Source organism: Apus apus, chromosome 3 (genome assembly GCF_020740795.1).
Source record: "Apus apus isolate bApuApu2 chromosome 3, bApuApu2.pri.cur, whole genome shotgun sequence".
Lineage (NCBI taxonomy): Eukaryota > Metazoa > Chordata > Aves > Apodiformes > Apodidae > Apus > Apus apus.
The window spans coordinates 78095730-78117241 of NC_067284.1; the positions used below are offsets into that span (position 1 = coordinate 78095730).

At 39.0% G+C, this 21512-nt stretch overlaps 1 protein-coding gene across 6 annotated transcripts in view; it reads right to left on the reverse strand.

Moving 5' to 3' along the window:
• LTBP1 (latent transforming growth factor beta binding protein 1) overlaps positions 1 to 21512 on the reverse strand; it is a 184715-nt gene that overhangs the window by 145132 nt on the left and 18071 nt on the right. For all 6 annotated transcript variants that reach the window (XM_051613894.1, XM_051613887.1, XM_051613891.1 and 3 more), the window contains exon 2: positions 2404 to 2579. In XM_051613894.1, coding sequence (XP_051469854.1) covers positions 2404 to 2579 — 176 coding nt within the window. The remainder of the gene's footprint in view (positions 1 to 2403; positions 2580 to 21512) is intronic.

A 21512-nucleotide genomic window follows, 5' to 3' on the forward strand; every position in this document is an offset into this window, starting at 1 on the left:
GACCCCACCTGGAGTACTGTGTCTAGTTCTGGAGTCCCCAACATAAGAAGGACATGGAGCTCCTGGAGCAAATCCAGAGGAGGGCCATGAAGATGATCAGAGGCCTGAAGCACCTCTCCTATGCAGATAGGCTGAGAGAGTTGGGGTTGTTCAGCCTGCAGAAGAGAAGGCTCCAGGGAGACCTCATAGTGGCCTTTCAGTATCTGAAGGGAGCCTACAAGAGAGCTGGGGAGTGACTTCTTATATGGGTGTGTAGGGATAGGATGAGGGGTAATGGCTTTAAAGTGGATGAGGGTAGACAAAATACCATGAGATCATCAGCCACTCAAATTTCCTCATATTAACTAGACAATGAATGTCAATCCTGGCATAAACATGACATAACTCACAGGAGCTCATCCCTCAGAGTCCAAGACAGGGCTAGAAACTACATACTGGTGGTTATCACAGGATGCCTGACATGAAATTTCACATCCTAATCTTACCTTACTGCAATTAATTCAAACATCCCTAACATTAAAATACTAGCAGTTGAAATTGAACACTCCATTTTTATGGAAACAAGTAGTATTCTATCCTTTGAGTCCATTCCAGCACCTCTAGAAATTAGAAGTTAACCCAAATAGATATAGCCAGCCACGTTCTAGGCTCAGGATACTAACATACAGCTCTAAGGGCATTCTCTACTAGCAGACATCCAAACCACTTCATCAGAAGCTGCAGTTCGTGATACCCTTCTCACAGCAGATCTAACCAGTCCACAAAAAACAACAAAACAACAACCAACACCTCTCCTTTGCATGTTATAGGAATTATAGGCTTTTCAATAGGAGGACAATGTTCCATTAACACACTGCTCACTGAGGTGCTCCTTAGAAATTGGTAACAAATACCCTATGTCTTCAGCTCATGATCTTCCTTCTCCCTAGTCATGTTCCTCACAGAACTGTAATTAACAGAGAAGCTGCAATAAGCTAGAAAGCGCTAGAAGCACTGGCTCCTTTGTCTTAGAGCTGCACAGAGTTACTTCTTTACGCTATGATAGAAAAAAAAAAGTACCTTGCACAACCCATCATTTAGTGACCCTTGGTACTTGTAAGCAATTCTGAGTGTATCTAGGACAGACTGATTCAAAGAGCCTGAAAAAAGGGGGCAAAAGTGAATATTTTTTGGCCAGCATCCAACCAGCAACAGCCAGGTACTGGGAGAACTGTACAACTTGGGATTTGTATCTTTTTTATCAGAGGAGAGGGACAATCCAATCCCAGTGGCTACTAATATCTTATTTGGGGGAAAATCATAGCTGGCTGCAAGAAAAACAATAGTATCTTATTCACAAAAGGGACTATTGGTTGATGTTGACAATGTGATTAAACATTTTTTAAGATTCTAAGAAAGGGATGTAGTGCTTTGCAAGCAGAATACTTCACCAGCCTGAAAGTGTTTATCAAAAGATCTGTTCTTCCTATTAGAGCTAAGATTCTAATTTACTGTGGATGAACTTACACTTGACAAAAAGGAAGCAGGGGGTTGCACTTCAGTGTAACTGGACAAATCATGAAGATTGCAATGCAGAAATGCAGTGATTCTCACAATGAAACCACATTTACAGATTTAAAAGGCAAGGCTCTTCCCTAAACCCTCAGCAGAACATACTCCTCTGTGCTACAGCAGAGGAAGTCTGTCAGAAGACTGCAAGTATCTTAGGTCTCCATGTCAATCAGTTCATTATTTAACTGCAGGAACTTTACTCCAAATAAGCCAACAGGCACTCTGTAATAGCTAACCCATAGCTCATCAAGCTCTTTATCTTTTAAGCCAAAACTTGTACTCAAGCTCCCCACACAATGGGGCATGAGCCAAGGCCTCAAGCTGGGCACCTACACAGTAAGTATGAAGAAACTCTCAAGCAACCTCCATACTGTGCAGAAGTTTATAAACACAAATTAAATACAGAGAAAAACAGTCACCAATGAGACCACAATCCTGGACTCCAGCTTTACAAGAAGGGTATCTATCATACTGAATTAAAGGGAACTGTCATCTCACACTGACTACACTCAGTAGAATAGTGTCTACTCTAGCAAGTGTTCATAAAGTACCTTTTAACTGAAAGAAAACTTATCATCTAGAAATAGCAGTAGGAGATTCCAGCAGTGAATCAGGTTCAATTTTTTTCTTTGCACAGGAAATCTGTTTTGCCTCTCAATAGGATGCAGAATGTTGGAGCATTTGCTAATCTAAGAATTATCTCATATTCAATTATTTTAAGATTTTTCTGTCTTGAAGTGTTACTGCAATTCAAGTGGACAAAGTAAATTCTCAAGATCTTATATAAATGCAAACAAGGAGCATGCTGTTTGGGGTAGAAGAAGGAAGTACACTTTTTGCAGTTGTACTCACACTGAAAAGGTGATGCAAGTTGATCCTGGCCCAGGCTCAGTGGTAACGAGCCCTCAGTGGACTGTTCTCCTGAAATAACTTTTTTTACTGGATAATATTTGGGTTTGATCACATATTCCTGTGTTTGGCCATGATGAAGATTCATCATCAGTGTCTGAGATGTAAGGGGTAGCATCCTGTTTTAAGAGAAAAAAAAAAAAAGACAGAATGAGGTAAGAATTAATAAATTAGACTGGTAAAAAATTAAAGACAAATTAATCTGTACTCCAAGTTCTCAAAATACAGTTTGGGAAAATTACTAGCTTGCAATTAAGAATCTTAAGGAGGTTCAATTAAGGAGGAATGGGAAAAAGTCCTTCTCAAAATCATGAGCCGGAGCTCAACTTTGTTAGCACGCAGAGCTTTCCAGACCAGTCAGAGAAGCAGTGGTGCATTTAAACCTCATTCTCACAACTGTCATTTCACACCAGGTACGTTAAGTAAAACTTAAACTCAGGTGACCTTCCCCGCTCTGTTCCCTTCTGCACCATATCCCTCTAGCCATAGAGCAGAGCACTCCTCCTCTTCCCTTTTTTCAGTCTGTCTTCCATCTCATCAGAAAACCTGTCAAGTTTACCAGCTTCATGTTACTTTCCCTATCCACTGTCTCCTTGCCTCTACTATTGATCATCTGACAAGTGTCCCAGAACTAAAGGGCTTCCTTTCACAGCAAAACTATTTCTTCTTCCTGTTAAACAAGGTGATTACTGCAAGATCACTGTCAATTCTCTCACTGCCAATCCCAGTTCCTTATTTGAATTGTTAGATTCTCTCTGGACAAGACCTTGCCAAGTTTCAATAGAAATTCCCTTCTCCCCCTCTCAAAAAACATGGGTGTTTGGCCACCATTAGCAGCAGCAGGAACCATTTCTTTACCAAGACGACAAACTGACCTTCACTCTTCCACACCACTACCTTGCAATAAACAAACAAGGTAGCAAGTTACTCAGCTGTTAGCCATATGCAATGAAAGTGCAAGTTGCTCTGGGGCCCTGGGCTGCAGAGTTGCATGGCCTAGCAAGTAATAGCACACCTTCCAAGCAATAAATCTACTAGTAACAAGTCTTAAAGAAGCTGCAGCTAGTGTACGTTACACTGTAGAGATATATCTTCCTCAGAGAGTAGTATCAACTACTAACCTAATAGCAGTGGCTCCTAGGACTCTGCTGTCCTTTGCTCAAATGAAACATAAGAAGTGGGATGCTGCAACCCTCCGTTGCTTTCTTCTCAACTAAGGGTCTTTAATAAGTTTGGTCTGTAAAAATGGAAAAGTTGTGGGATTTTTAACAACCACCCCTCAACAAGCTTCAGTTCTGCAGGGTAACTCTCCTCTGAGAACAAGGCATGGGCCCTCTATCACAGAGAACAGCTAAGCAGCACTTCCCCACAGTGGTGGGACTGAAGAGTTTCAGCTGAGTAAGAAGCTGGATGATTGTTTTCTGACACGTGAAGCCTGAGCCAGCCCCTATCTCCAAAGCAATGCCTGATTCCTTAGTCATGTTATTCGAGAATGCTTATTAACTGCTGGAGCCAATGGATTTGTGGCTAGAATAGACAATGGCTTTTTGTCCTACACAGATGCTCTTGTTAACATGGATTAGTTTGAGAAAATTGTGTAAATTAACAGAGACATTCTATGATTCTTACATAGAACAGAAATGTAACTCCTTAGACTACTTTCAAATCAAATATTTACTTTCCATGTTGTCTTTAGGTTTCCTCCTAACAGATCAAAAGAGAAGCTTCAGGGATGTCGGAGGTTGGGCTTAAGTTCAACACAGTCTGATAAGAAGTATCACCAGGTAGACCTCAGCCTACAATAAAACTGTAATCACTGCCTTCAGTACAGCTTACGTATTAATTTAGTTTAACAGTCACTACAATTCTTATTGCACAGCCTATTTTTTCTACAGGTCTTGTTATACGCCAATGTATAAGGACATCCACTTCTGTACCTGAACCTAAGAGGGTCTATACTGAATTCTTCCCACATTATGAGTAAGCAGGTCATAACAGAGGTCAAAATACTGCAGAATTTGATACAATTAGATACACAAGTAGCTACTATTATCAATCTATTAGAATTTCTATATATTTAAGTGTAATAGTGCTATCATCTTTATACACAGAGAGATGCTGCCATTTAAGTGCCTGTCTGACTTCTGTTAAGGCTATAACATTGTAAATCATCACCTTTTAGATTATCACACATCCATCCACACTGTAGACCAATTCCATCAATCTACAATTGAAGCCATCATAACACTTGAAATCAAACTTAAAAAAATAATTAAAATACCCAAGACCACACCAGACACACAGGAATGCCATACACTGGGGGCTGAAAGTTTTACGACCAGAATTTCTAAAATTTGCCTCCTCCTTTCTTCTCAAGTACTGTAATTTTTTTCCTTCAATTGGCTTGCATTAAGTGTTAACTTTAATTAATTATTGTTAAAGCAGTGTAAGAATCACAGACTCATAGAATGGTTACAGTTGGAAGTGACCTTAAAGATCATCAGGTTCCAACTTCCCTGCTATGAGCAGGGACACCTCACCCTAGACAAGGCTGCACAAAGCCTCATCCAACCTGGCCTTCAACACCTCCAGGGAGGGCGTTTCCACAACCTCCCTGGGCAACCTATTCCAGCACCTTACTACCCTCACAGTGAAGAATTTCCTCCTGATGTCTAACCTAAACCTACGCTCTTTCAGTTTAAAACTATTACCCCTTGTCCTATCACTACCCTCCCTGCTGAAAAGCCCCTCCCCAGCTTTCCTGTAGGCCCCTTCAGGTACTGGAAGGCCACTGTAAGGTCCTCCTAGAGCCTTCTCTTCTCCAGGCTGAATAGCCCCAACTCCCTCAGCCTGTCACAGAACCACAGAATATTAGTGGTCAGAAGGGACCTCCAAATATCATTAAGTCCTACCCCCCTGCCAGAGTATGGAAAAAAACCACCAAAAACAAGCAAACAAAAAGCAAACACCAAAACATAAACAAACACCAAACAAACAACACAGATTGTCTTATAGGCAGAGCTGCTCTTGCCCTTTGATCACTTTCATGGCCCTTCTCTGGACCCTCTCCAACAGCTCCATGTCTTCCCTGTGCTGAGGGCACCAGAACTGTACACAGTATTGCAGGTGGGGTCTCACCAGAGCAGAGTAGAGGGGCAGAATCACCTCCCTGGCCCTGCTGGCCACACTTCTTTTGATGCAGCCCAGGATGTGTTTGGCTCTCTGGGCTCCAACACACACTGGTGGCTCATGTTGAGCTTCTTATCTACTACCACCCCCAAGTCCTTCTCCTCAGGACTGCTCTCCAGCCATTCTCCCCCCAGCCTGTATTTGTGCCTGGGGTTGCACTGACCCAGGTGCAGGACCTTGCACTTGGCCTTGTTGAACTTCAGGAGGCTGGCACTGGCCCACCTCTCCAGCCTGCCAAGGGCCCTCTGGATGGCGTCCCTTTCTTTTAGTGTGACAACCACACCACACAGATTGGTATCATCAGCAAACTTGCTGAAGATACACTCAATCCCACTGTCCATATCTCCAACAAAGATGTTAAACAGCACTGCTCCCAGTACTGACCTTTGAGGGACATCACTCGTCACCTGCCTCCATTTGGACATTGAGCCATTGACCACAACTCTCTGGGTGTGGCCATCCAGCCAATCTCTTACCCACCGAGTGGCCCACCTGTCAAATCCCTGTCTCATCAGTTTTGAGACCAGGATGTCATGTGGGACAGTGTCAAACGCCTTGCAGAAATCCAGGTAGATGATGTCAGTTGCTCTGCCACCATCCACCATCTCTGTAGCCTTGTCACAGATGGCCACCAGATTGTTCAGGCATGATTTGCCCTTAGTGAAGCTGTGTTGGCTGTCACCAGTCACCTCCTTATTTTCCATGTGCCATAGCAGGTTTTCCAGGAGGATCTGTTCCGCGATCTTGCCAGACACAAAAGTGAGACTGGCTGGACTGGAGTTCCACAAGTCTTCCTTCTCCGTCTTTTTAAAAATAGGGGCTATGTTCCCTTTTTTTCAATCAGCAGGAACCAGACCAGCAGGAACCAGACCACCATGACCTCTCAAATATGATGGACAGAGGCTTAGTAACTGCATCCACCAGCTCCCTCAGGACCCGTGGTTGGACTCCATTGGGTCCCACAGACTTGTGCACCTTCAGGTTCTTTAGATGGTCATGAACGTATCTTCTCCTACAGTCGGGGGTTCTTCATTCTCCCAGTGCCTGCTTTCACCTGCTGTGGCCTTTGCAATGATGCTGGAGCACTTGCCAGAAAAAACTGATGCAAAGAAGTAATGGAGAACCTCAGCCTTCTCAATATCCTGCATAGCTAGGTCTCCCATTTCCATCAGGAGAGGGCCTACATTTTCCTTGGTTGTCCTTTTATCCCCAACATACCTATGGAAGCTTTTCTTATTGTTCCTTACACCCCTGGCGAGATTTAATTCTATCTAGGATTTGGATCTCATGACCTGATCCCTAAGCTGCTCAGACAATCTCTCTGCAATCCTCCCAGGATACCTGCCCTAGCTTGCACCCTCTCTATACTTCCTTCTGAAGTTTGAGCTTTTCTAGGAGACCTTCTTGCTCATCCATGCCAGCTTCCTGCAGTTTTTACCTGACTTCCTCTTAGCTGCGATGCATCACTCTTTGGCCTGGAGAAGGTGATCCTTAAATATCTGACAGTTTCCATGGGCCCCTCTTCCCTCCAGGATATTACCCCATGGCACCCTCTTCCCTCCAGGATGTTATCCCGTGACACCCTCTCAAGCAGATTCCTGAAGAGGCTGAAATCTGCCCTCCTGAAGTCAAGGCTAGTAAGCTTACTATAAAGCCCTCCTTGCTACCTTAAGGATCTTCGACCTTTATGGTCACTTCAACCAAGACTGCCCTTGAGCTTTAGCATCCCTCTCCAGCCCCCCCATATTGGTGAGAACAAGGTCCAGCATAGCACCTCTCTTTGTTGGTTCCTCAATTACTTGGGAAAGGAAGTTGTCGTCAACAAACTCTAGGAAACTCATGGATAGTTCGTGCTTTGCAGAGTTGTCCCTCCATAAGACATCAGTGTGACTGAAGTCCTCCATAAGTACCACAGCTTTTTAACTGGTGCTATCTATACTGTCCTCTTGCTCAGGCAACCTGTAGCAGACCCCTGCTGTAATGTCACCTGTCCCTACCTTTCCTTTAATCTTAACCCATAAGCTCTCTGTTGGCTCCTCATCCATCTGCAGGTAGAGCTCCATGCACTCCAGCTGATCTTAGAGGGCAACACTCCCACAATGTCTCCCTTGCCTGTCCTTTCTAAAGAGTTTATAACCCTCCATTCTGATGCTCCAGGCATGGGAGTCATCCCCACCAGGTCTCTGTGATGCCAACAAGATCACAGCCCTGCAGGCACACACATCTCTAACTCCTGCTGTTTATTCCCCATGAGTAAGCTTTGTTTTGTCAGAGAGTGATTTGCTCAGTAGTGCACAGAAAGGCTGTAATCTCCACTCTAGAAACTTCAGTTCTCTAAAAGGAAAAACCTTCACCTGATGTGCAGGTTGTTCAGTTTCAGTAAAGAGTAATCCACCTATCCTTGTATCAAGCATCCTTGTATGCTTACAATAGTTTCATGAAACATAAGTTAAGTGTTGTCTAGACCCTTTTTCTTGCACATTTACTCTCAGTTTTGATAATTTTGGAGTAAACCTACCAAAAATCTTGAGTATAGGTATGCATAAAAGTATGCCTAATGTTTTCAAGTTTCCCAGTATTGGACATCCATTGTTAGCATGGATGTGAACTAACTGGAAGCAGATTTTTGCCAGCCATTCGACCAGCTCAATTGGTCTTGCTCATGAGAAATACAGTTTCAGGAGGAATCTATATGGACAAACATCAAAACACTTATGAAATCCTTCTGTTCTGACTATTCTTTAGATATTCAAATTCTTCTCAACATGACCTAGTTCTTTAAGATGTTAGTTCATAATGAAAAGGATATTGCATAGCTAACTGAGCTGCTGTATCTTCCACTAGAACCAAGGATTAACTACATCATGGGAGCTTCATGAGACCAGTCACTTAGCTCTATCAACAGGTTGGATATAGACACTAGTAAAGGACATGGATTTTTTTCTTCCTAGACCAGCACACAAGGGTCCTTCAGTGCTGAGGAACTCCTAAGTAAGAAGATAACTGTCCTGGTTTGAGAAATATTTCAGGTGGGCTCAGCAACATAGTCAGGGCTTCATTGTATTGATCCCTATGAAAGAAATCTTGAAAACTACCCCTTCTAGTTGACCACAGAAAACAGAGGAGAGCCTAAGCCTCAGAAAGAGGGTAAGTAATACGTCAGCACTTCAAATTGTTAATACAAACATAAGAAGTCACAAGGAAGCACTTCAGGCTAAGTTCGGTAAAAAGCATCAATCCCAGTCCCTGGCAAGCCTTTGGAAATTATCTTAACAGCTCTACTACAATATATTTCCAGTCCTCTAAAAAGCAGTGGTTGTTGCTATGACTGCTGATGCCAGCTTGCTGAACAACCCTCCTACCAGCCCAGGAGTACTAGTGCTTCTTTCCTTTCCTGTAGCATGGCCTTTGCCAAGTTACGGAGCTCTGCCTGAGTCCCTCATATTGGTCCTGTCTTTGAATGGGGGCCCAGGTGCTGAATCCACAGTCACATCACCTGCAATAGGGGCCCCCTGGCACAAAGCAAAAGTCAAGCCTGCCATTATGCTCAAATTCATTTAGCTGTGCCAAGTTAAATGTTTCAGGCAGTTTAATCTGTGTTCAGAGTACATTAGGGTAGCAATGGTGGGTATTGAATGGGAAGTTTTTATCTATTCCCAGCACTGGAAAATCCAAATTAATAAGTGGCAGGATAAACTGGTTTTTTTCACACTACTAAAGGTTCAAGGTCACTAAGAATAGCTGGTGCTATCTTGCTCCCACAGCCCACAAGAGGATACTCAAAGTAGGTCATGGTCACTCTAAACTAAGTTTTTATAATTCAAAACAAAGAAATGAAAGGCATACTCCTCAACTCATGGTCACTACACTTCATATTAAGAGATAAATCATTCTTATCTATTAATAACAACCATTGCCACAAATGAAGGCATTTTATTGTTTCCCAAATTTAGCATGTTGCTTACTGCACACTTGAACACCACACAACCCAATGGAACCCCTGGGCATTGCTGCAATACAAAAAAATTCAAGTACTAGTAATGCTACCTGGAACACTAGTTAAGAAGAGGCAACTGTTAAGATACAATCTTGACATTTTAAATTGAAACAGCCAAGATTACATAGGATTTTTGCATTACACAGGCTTATGTCCCTAATTTATCTGGCAGTTTGTAATGAGATGGTCAAAACTGACCTTAACTTAATAAACCAGAAAAAAAAAATCTTTCCACTGCTGAAGTGTACATTAAGCATACAAAAGTGGTCTAATTGCATTTTCAAACAAACAATATGATAAATATGGTAAGGTTACAACAGCACTACAGAGGGAGAACAAACATTCGCAGCTAACTATCATGCAAAAAGAAAGCTCTCTTGCTTGATAAAAGCAAACCAGGAATGTGACGTATCAGAGTAACTCTGGCAAGCAGAAGTGAGACCTGCAAGGTTTGGCATGAAAAATACTGTCTAGACTAAATAAGACCAGCCTGACTCAGGCTGATTTCTTCATTTTGTTTACTGTAAGTCTGATGCTCCCATGTTTGGCTCCTAGCTAGCAATACTTAAAAATATAAATTGCTAACACAATTGTTATATACAAACCTACAAATTAAATCCTTCTTCACTACCTCCTCTCAAACACGCAAACAGTCAGAAGAAGAAAACCTAGCATTTTCTAAAACTATGAGATAATACAGAAAATATGCAGGTCAGTTCAAAAGGCATGCAAATACAACTAAATCCCCCCCCCCCCACTGTAAATTATTAAAATTCAGTTGCTAGTTCAGCCTGGCCTTTGCCAGCTGTTTCCTCCTCACATTGCTTCTCTGATTTTCTGTAAGATACATTAAAAAGTTTAACTTCCCAACTGATGATGAACAGATGGGATTTCTTTAAAGTCCTTTATATTATCAAACCCAACATTAATCAAGTATGGCGTATTTCACAACGTTCAAGAGTTACAAGAGGTACAAGAGAGGAAGTGTTCAAGCTTTTCTTTCCACCACTGCAAAAAATCTGAAAAAAATTATTTTATGTACAGAAGTGTATTCTTGAAGCATAATTTAGAATCCTGTCCCTGAAATACAGTGCAAACACTGCAAAGCAAACTCTGAGACCTGCCTGCCCTAGAATAACCAGGGTTGCATTAGTATTTTAATTAGAAACCTGCCTTGGCTTTGAACCTTGGTTATACGTTTTTCCCCAAGAAAAATTTGCAAAGATAACTGTTTGAATATGACTAAATTGTTTTTGAACAATACCTTCAATTTATTGATTTCTACCCCTTTAAAAGGTTAAGATGTTATTTACACCATAGTCAAGATCTTATTTGATCATAATCAAGCTAATTTGATTTGTAAAGGAGGTAATACTACAAATATTTATTACGATATTTAATCTACACCAAGATTAAAAATGGTAAACAGGGAATCAAAGTTGTTTATAAGCTTTCCTACCAGACCGTAAAGAATTAATTTTTATCCACAGCTACCAGTCTTGTCCAATCTAAATAGTGTTTCTGTGGTAAAATCTTTGTTGAAGACACTTTCAGGGATTATTTAAAGTCTTTACTAATAAAGCTAGCCCTGCATTTGCAGACCGAATGGAATTGTTCATTGGTTAGAATCCTTTTGCCAGCATAAGCTGGTGTAATAGCTGCACTAAAGCTCTGTGAAACAACACTATTTTCAAATAAGAGCAACTGTTACTCCACTGATTCATTCCATCTTCCACACACAACACAATAAACCGAAATATGTAGCTTATTATTATTTAGGTTTCTAAAGAGAGGAGGTAAACTGAGTTTGCCAGAATGATGAGCAATGATTAATTTCATAGATGTTAAAAAATGAAAAAAGGCCTTAAGTCAAAAGAAATGTATCTGTTGGTTAAATATTCAGATACAGAACAAAAATAGAGATGCTCAGTCACAACCTGATGGAAACTACAGTTCTTGCAACTTATGCAACAGCAGATAAGCATTTTACATATAAAAGAATATCTAAAGATTAAATTCGAAGAGAACTCCTTCTGAAGAGGAATTAAAATTATATAAATGGTAATAGCATGAACAAGAAAACTGAAAGCTTGCCTACTAGATCTTTTCACTAGAATGAGCACAAAGATTTTGTTCCACCCCACTCCCAAAGTGCCATTATGATAAAACAGATGCAAATCTAAAACAGCCTTCTTAGACTATTAAGTCTTAATTATCCACAAAGTAAACCAACACTTAAAACAGTAAGCAATAAGGCTAGGAAAATCCAATATAAGACAATGATGAACAAGAAATAGACATAAAACTGTAATCTCACAGCAACTCTCAAACTTCCCTTTTCACCGTGCACCAAATGAACAGCTAGAAGCTACTAATTATTTATCTTACGCGTAAACTTGACCAATTCTTAACCAGTGAGGCTCTTCACAAATTCAGATTAATTAATCCAACATCTGGGTTATTTTATAAAGGTTCTCAACCATACCTACACCTTCAACTTGTCAGGCACCTCTTACCAGCAAAGTTCAAAGAGGTAGAAAAAGAAAAGAAAAAACAAACAAACAAACAAACAAACAAAACCCTAGGTATTTTGCTGCTTGACCTTGCTGACTTAATTTGGTTGATTCTGATTTAGGATTTTTCTTCCATCCAGGACACCACATTTGATAATACTACACTCATGCAATATACTTTGCCAGTGTCTTTTGGAAACCATGGAAGGTACAAAACTCATCAATAATTCAGCTCTTAAAAAGAGTGATTGTCATCATCACTAATATTTGCATTAAAAATTTTGTCTTCAGGCATTCACTATGTTGCAACAGTGTGTCAAGATGAAATTTACTAATTACGGGCAAACTTACTTAACCAGAGCACTGAGCAAGCTCAACACAATCTTTAGTAAAATTAATGATACCCCTTCTCTGTTTGACATTACATTTTCTACAATAAAATAACTTTTGTTTTCATAGGCCTAGTGACATGTTACTGAATACCACAGCGATGCTCTGTAATAAAAAAATTAGTCTGATAAAGAAACATTGAGTAGTGATAATTTCTAATCTGTCCACCCATAAAACAGACTTTGGTATTAGAAAAGAATGCTGGAATGACAACTAAAAATACCAACAAACTCCCACCCCATATGGCTGTTATACGATAAAGGCAAATGAGCACAGCTGCTGCAAAGGAAAACCATGCATCACTAATATACTCAAATTCTTGAGCTTGTTAAACAAAATAGCAGACAAAGAGCCCAGCTGGTTGGTATAATTTATTTGAAATTCAAAAAAAGACTTTACAGAATTATCTTACCAGAGACTACTATGAAACTCTAAATCATAAAACAGTGTTGCAAGCTTAAAATGGGCAAAAATACACAACAGAACAGATACACCTTTATTTTCTTGGACATGTATTAATTATAGTACATCCTTTTAAAGTCTAACAACACACACATGGTTTACTAACACCTCACTTCAGTTAAATGAGTAACTTAGAAGTATATGAAATTTTGCTACAGTTATTTGGAAAACCCTCAGATCTAATTTAGCCTTCCAGACCAGCAAGCGTGTATTTACACAAGATAAATTCATTCTGAGAATACACTTAGGGCCTTGTTTGCATTAAGCAGAAGTCTGCCGTTTAGGAGTCTAATAAATAAAAGTAAATACGTTAGTAAAGAACCTAAAACCTTGGTCTATCTTTGAGATTCTGACAGGTTTAGTCATGATTCCTAAAAAAGTAATGCCACGAACAAACAACTACACCATGAAGTTTTTTCTTGTAGATGCAGATGGATTAGCAAAAATGTTTTGTCGCTACAGCTTGTTATGTCTAGGAAATGTTTTAAAATTATGACCTTGCTGAAATAAGCAGAGCTTCTCAGAGCAGCTCAGAAATACAGAATACATTGTAGATTTATAACCTGTTTATAAATTGGAGTTACATACAAGTAGGAAAAAGTACAAAGAAAGCCAAGACAATTAATAGTGTTTAGACAGGAAGAAAGAAATACTCAAGAGTACCTGGACTGCAGATGAAATCAAGCACTGATGAACGTGACAGTTGGCACCAGAAGCAACCTGAACTTGTCACATGCAACACTGATGTCTATGCTGACTGCAGCCAACCAGCCAAGACTCTAGCACCAGTCTGGTGAAAGTTTCCAAGGTACGAAATTGGATTAAAAGATAAACTCAAAGCATTACCAAGTGTAAAGAGGTGAGGGAAAATAACAAGGGAGGCTTTTAAAGGAACCAATACCCACAAAGCTAAAAGAAAGTCCATGAAGTACCCAGGCAGGGAAAAGCCAGATTCTATTCTCTTTCAGAGACAATCCTTTAGGGAATATATGACAGAAATACACAAAATAATCTTAATTAAAAAATGAAATGTAATAGATTCTAGATCAAAAAGGAAATACTTTTCCCACATATTACATAATCATTTTATGGAAAGAACCATCACAAGATATTATTGGCACCCTTGGAAGCGATTATGGTTAATATAAAAGGATGCCAATGTAAAAGGATGACGAGCACACCTCAAATTTTATTATGAGATCACAGAAAAAAACTCTCAGAAATCCTTGTGCTTAAGGATATCAGTTTCCTACATAATAAACAAACCTTAAATTTCTCTTCTTAAGAAAGCACCCACAAGTGTGCACGTCAGAGCACTTTATCCCTCTACAATACTGATTTTTACCATAAGCAACTACGAGCAAAGGTAGAACTATATTGACTTTGCCCAATGATACACAAGAAGTGCCACGTGCTTATCACATGAGAATAAATTATGTCTTCATGTGCTTGACTAGGGAGATGGGCATTGCACAATAACCATTTTAACCATGTTTACTGAAAGCTTTTACTTGACAAGAAGCATAAAATGCATACTGCTTTACGACAGGCAAGCCTAGAAAATTTCAAGATTAAATCCAGACTCCACTGTATTTCTCAGCACACTTATTTCTCAGCAGAAGTTCTTTTTGGTATACTAAATCAGCAGCAAGTAGCTCTGAGTTTGTACTGGCCAGAGGACACACTCCCTGAAAACTCCAGGGACTGCTCTTACTAAATTACACCACAGAATTTAGGAAGCCAAAAGATGGAGAGCCAGGAAAAAAAGCAAACTCAAAAAGTTTGTCCAAGTTCTCCTCCACAGTGGCCACCTAAATTCAAGTGATGCAACAACACCATGCTTCCCACCACATCTGGGAAGTCTGGAAGTGACGCAAGACAAAAACAAAAGTACATACTGTGCTGTACCCCGGATGGTGAAAAGATAAGTGGTGAAAAGTTTTGGCAGCAGAAATAGTATTTGTATTAGGCTGAGAACACTTAACATCTAAACTTCCAAATGTACAACTACTTTCTTAACTGAACTAGAGTACTCATTTGATCTATTTTTTCATACCATGAAACTGAGTAATCACAAAAAATTAATCACAAAAAATGGAATGTTTCCATTTGCAAGCAGAACCAAGGGAAATGGGGGACGGCAGCACACACTTATATTTACCAGGAGTCTATCTTTGGGGGTCAAGAGCTTCCAAAGCCTTGTGACACACATCTACAAATAGTTTGAATGTAACATCACCAAAAAAAACCAACATTTTCTAAGTAATTAAGGTTGTAAATTCATGCAGGATTGGAGGACAGCAACTTCCAAAAGTTATTAGTGATTATTAGTTGTTTCTTGAAATTCAGCCATATAACCTTTTGTTCATTACAACTGCATACATACGATGCAATATAACCATGTTTTCATCATAATGGATTTTCAGATAAAGAACATCTAGGGAAATTGTACGTTTGGTGCCTACATGGTAACATGTCTTTTAAAAGATTAGTAGAAGGTAGCTCTAATCTTGTTTGCCTTGGTACAAGATCACCGGTATAAAAAGGTCACTACAACAGAGCTAAATAACCAACTGAAGCTGAGAGCTGATAAAGCATCTGTTCAGTGTCCTGACCTGGGAAATTCCTCTGCAGAAAGAACCTTGACAAAGAATCTTGACAACAGATTAATAAAAATCAACATGCTTTATTTATATTTCTATTAGAGATACCACAAAACTAATTAAACCCCACCAAAACACTATGCATCAGCTTATCAGCTTGTTTAATAGAGACCATAGACAGCTGATTTTACCTACACGGTCAATTGCTTTAAGGCTTAACAGGAGCAGCACTTCAGGAATATCTCTGTTGGCTAAGTGTCCCAGAATCGGGAGGGGTACAACAAGTACCTTTTAACTTCAGTCATTAAAGGAAGAAAAAAATAAATAAATTTAGTACATCAACACTAACTCTTGGCAAATATATATATCACTACAACATTTCATACAGCAAGGAAATCCAAAAACATCACACAACAAACCTAGACTTAAAAGTCGGCTGTCTTTTCCTCATTTTACTTGCCTAAGTTAATCTTACTAGAAAAAGTAGTGGCTGCTGGAAAACTGAGTGTTAAAAATAATTTTTCAGATAGCAAAACCAGATAATATAAGGATAGCAATATTTTTGTCTAAGAATAATTAATGATTTTCAGCAAAAATCACAAGGATAGAGGTGAGCATAGATTTCAACTGAATAGGGACACATCATTCCACTGCTAATGAGCCCAGAGAATACTATAATTAATATTATAATGATGAACTCTTGTTATTTCTAAAATAATTAGGCAGAAGGTAAGCTTATCTAGTGCACTAAGGTCAATGAAAGCTAAACTGTTTAAAATCTCAATTTTACTACTGATCTTACTATACTGAGCAATACAGTTTACTCCAGAGACAGAAGTTAGCATAAAAAGGTTAGAATAGGCACACATTTTTTCTCCTCTCCACTTCTGTATCTGTAAAGCAATTACTTACATCACAATCTATTAAGATGTTACAAAGTATTTAACAGTGAAAGGTTTTGAGATTGTACAGTGCTCAGTACAAACGCAAAAGAATACTGAAACACTTAAACCGGTTTTAGTATGATCTGTTTTCCCAGACACTAGCATAAAACCCTGATTCCACTCATATATTTCATTGCTGGCCATGATATTGTCCCAGGACTTTGTTACTTGTCAAACACAGCTTTGCACCTTTGGATTTAAAACCCAGAGATGCTACTTTGAGGAGCCTTTAACCAGCCTTTGAATGACAAAGTAGAGATTCCTCTTGGTTTCTAGCTAACTCGAGATGCTGAAGCCCACATTTGTCACTCTGGAAGGCAGTGAAATGCAAACAAAACTAAAGAACACTGTATCCCTGACTTCAGCCCATGATCAACACAGGGATAAAGTATGTGAAAGTGATCTAATTCCTTATTACAAAAAAAAAAAAAGTCCAACTTCTGTTCAATTCAGCTTGCAAGAAAGCAGTTATGAAGAATTTCTGACATACGGCTGAACCAACAATGTCTGGAAGAACTTGGATCTCCTATTCAAAACCACTTAGCCTACTTAAAAAATATATGTTTAAAAAAATTAAAAATGCTGTGACTAAAAGCCCAGACTGCATTCCAGAGGTCTAGGAATAGCTTGTTTTCTTATTTGCAGTAGGTAAATTTGAAGTCTGTGAGGCATTCCTCTGGTTTTTAAGGATGTCTCCGATTTCTCCTCAAAAATTCACTTTGCTTCTTTCTCTACATGTAAAATTTGCCTTTCCCTAGAACTATACGCTCAGTTATAAACAATATTTTTCAGAGTGAATTTTGAGAAAATGCAGTTGCTGTACATGCCTTCTTTCTGATACTGTCCCCACCTGGGTTTTGGTACAATGTGTTCTGGGTTGTTGAAGTTTGCGACTTACAGGTTCGTGTTATACACTGACATAACAGTAACACACATTTCACATTACTTAATTTTTATTTTTTTTTCACCCTGTTGCATAAGGGATTTCTTTTAAGTGTAAACTGAATACTGTCATTCCAACAAGTCTAAACTATAAAAAGGACAGGTTATAAGGTGTTTGAAATTACATCCCTAGGGCTCAGTTTAGAAGCTTCTCCTCACATTCTTTTGATTTGCATGCTTCATTATTGAAATGCCTGCTGGAGTTCTTTTTCTTTACTCATTAATGACTTCAAAGAAATACATGCTTGGACTCCTAAATATATTAAACTAATTTAAATTATTTTAAAACACCCAGTGACTGCTCAGCAAACCAGAAAAAGCAGCCTGTGCTTCTGAAAATAACACACTATTTAGTGAACTGCATGCACAATCCATTGAAACACAGACATATCTAATTAAATAATACCATCAATACATATACATATGAGTTCATTAGAGTTGCTAAAGCACAGCACTAACCTAGAAATGTAAGAATAAATTTAATAAGCTCCTTTAAGTACCTTTTTTTTTAAAAAAAAATATTTTTAAAAAGGTTTTCGTGGGATACCATTTATGCTCCTTATATCCCGTGGGGGGCGGGGGAGAAGAAAAAAAAAAGAAAAAAGCGAACATTTATGCACCTTCCACAATGAAAAAGTTCAGGTGTGCAACTCAAATGTACAAAATCATCAGTTTATGGTATCATTTTTACTAGCATCTGATATATCTACATTTGTTCACAATGAAAAAATATAAGTACAGCATATCCTTCTACAAGGATGGGTTTGATTATATATTTTTTAAAATTAAAACAAAGTTTCTGTTTTTTAAAAAATTACATACAGAACTAAAAAACTATCCTTAATGTAGCTATATTTTCGGCTGTAAAGAAAAAACATCAAATTATTCTGTTACTAAAACAGGTATCTTAACTATAAACCAAATAAAGATCTGTATTTTCAAATCAGATTAACAGTGACAACTTACTGTCAAAACCAACACAAATCTGATTGTTCACAATATTTACATAGGCTAATACCCGTTGAATCCCAAAACAGATCAATGAACCTTATGCACATACTAAAATATGTAAGTCTTGCAAAATCTACTGAAACACTTTGTCACGGTCAATGATACAACGAATACAAGCAAAATAACTCAGTACCCTCTAAGGACCACTGATAAATGCCTGCATTTTGAAAACATCCTATTTTGTGGTGCCAGCTGGTGTGTGAATTACACATCCTCAGCAGCCCAGCAGAACTTGTTCCACTGAATTTTTGGAAATTGGCATTCCTACCAAACAGGCCTTTTTGAGGCTTGTGTTTAGTCCTACATCCAAACATCCCATAGAAACTCTGCAGTCCTTGCTTCTAATGAAGCAAGCCCACCTGTACCTTAGTAGAGCAACAGGGATTTGAGCAAGCTGTGGGTACTACTGGGAAACTGACATTACATCTTTCCAGGTCACTTGGCTACCCTGAATCGTGAGGACACTGAGCACATTCTTCCTGTTTCCAGTACTTCAACGTTCCTGTAATTGCCTGGTATTTCTCAAAACTTTTTGAGTTCTTTGGCAGTACTCACTGCTCAGTGCTATTTTTAGAAACAAATACCATAGGTACCTACCATTAAACAGCCTTTAATGATTAAAAGGCATAAGTGTTTCAAATACCTGCCTTTAAGACTTCTGAACAAAGAGTGAAAGATGGAGCAGTCACTGCCCATCTTCAGTTCTTTATATGGCTACTCTGGGCTTAGCTTGTTCAAATAACTTTGTCCTTTCCTGTTGGATCAAGGTTTATAGGTACACCTGATCACCTACAACAATGAACAAACACTGCAAGTTCCTCTGTGCACACCCACAGACAACAGGTCTATGCGATGAAGGCCCTGGTTCTGCTCTTTCAGCTGACTAAAGGAAAGAGAAGTGCTGCAGTCTTTCCTTGGCACTTGCTGGCCAGATCACCTACCATCTTGAGACTGGTTTCTGTTCTTCTGCAGGAAATGGCCAAATCATCCATGTGTGCTAAATCTCCAGCCTGCATTGAAGGGGAAATATATAAAGTTGGATTGGTGTAACGCTGCACTTCCGTTCCCTTCTCACAGAGATGGTTTGCCCAAGTACCCCTGCTCAGGCTAATGACAGGAGACTGTACTGATACTATTAGTACTGATGATTATCCTCTGCTGCCAAGATTAACTTCACAGTTGAACAAAGGTGGGGGGGGAGGGTGGGGTGGGGGGGAGGGAAGGGGGCAGTATGTAGACACAAGGTTGGGAGAAAAAAAATAAAATAATAAAGCCCACACACCGGAGCCACAGTATGCCTATACGTGACCATCCTAGGTCTAGGATTGTGACAAGGAGAAATGACTGGTGAGTGTTTTGTAATCCTTATGGCCTGCTGCTTCTTAGCTTATAAAGAGCTTTTTCTCATAAATGGCGATCTATCTACATACATGGAGATAGAAACTGCTACAGTAGAGAGGGGCTTGCTTTCAAAATTAAATCAATCTAGTTACACAAAAACATCTCCTGTGCATACTTGTTCTTAAAGAGCAGCTATTTTCCAGTTCAGCTTAACCCTCGATGCAGCAGAAATGCATTTAACACATAGCCAAGAAATACCTCAAGTATGTTCCTTGACAGACTGAAGACAAAAACCCACAGGCACCTGAAAAAATACCGGATTTCAGAAGCACAAGGCACACAGTGATTTCCTACTAAAATAATAATTAATACAAGTACCTTGAACTTTTTTTTTACATTTTGTGTTCTGTAGCTAATTGCATGAGCTGCTGTATTTCTTAATGCTCTTCTGTACTATATGACACTGTGTATTCTCAGTTTCCAGTGCTTTATTATTGTGAAATAACACATAATGATAAAACCCAATATTTTAAACAAACATACTAAAGGGTAAAATTTGAGCTGCACTTCCAGTTACAAGTATTTTTCCTGCCTACTGATCACTTGAGTTCTTGACTACAGCTCCTATAAACGCCGAAACTTTTTTGCATGAAACTGACACACAAAGAACTCCAAGCAAACTGTGATAATTTCATTTTACTAAATTATCCATCAATTTAGAAAACTATTACAATAACTATAGTGCACAACAGACAACTGACTTATACTATACAGGATGAGGTTTTGGTATTGTTCTCCCATTGTGATAACATAGGAGGGATGGGAGGAAGAGAAACAAGAAAGAACAGAAAAGCCAAGAGGTGACACTTGAATTTTAGAATAGAGGCACACATTACTTTTTCAATTTTCTGTAACAAGTTTGAAAATTAAAATTAAAAATCACTAATCTACATTTTAACTGAATCGGAAACTAATTATTTACATGTGTTACATAATTCCAGTCAAAACTAGCTTTGGCTCCTCATAGCACGTGCCTAAGGGTACCACTGAAAGAATAGTTCTGAAAGCTTGTGCCAAGCTTGATAAAAGTCTCTAAAAATAAGTCTTTTCTAGCAAGCACTATCATGTTAAGAAGCTGAAGATTTTAAGATCATGTGCATATGTTTTCTACGTGGTTAGCAAAGTTTTCAAACTATTTTTAATTACTGTAACTATGTTATCCTCTGAGTACCAGAAGAATGTTGAATCAGAACACGAACTGCTTACAACATGAGTCTCTGGTATTTTAGAACTTCATTAATATTATCAAGAGTGTCAGACTTAGCAAAGCCACACCAAGTTCAATATGTCAAGCCATGTGCCAACTGTTATGCACAGAGCTTATAATCTACCCCTCTCGGCATCAAAAAGGAACTTTGACTTTGAACTGTACTTGAGTTAAGAGATACATATAACAAGACTTCCTATACAAGTTTGTGTCTACACCAGTACAGCCACCACAGACTGGACAGAAAGAAATGTGTGGCAATCACCAGCTTTGATTGCCTCTTTGGTTTCTTTCTTTTAGGCTGGAGGAATCTCCTCCTCCCTTTATCTTTATAAAGAAAATAGCAGACTACTCAAGTATTTTTTTTAAATGCCATGATCTAAGTAAAACAGC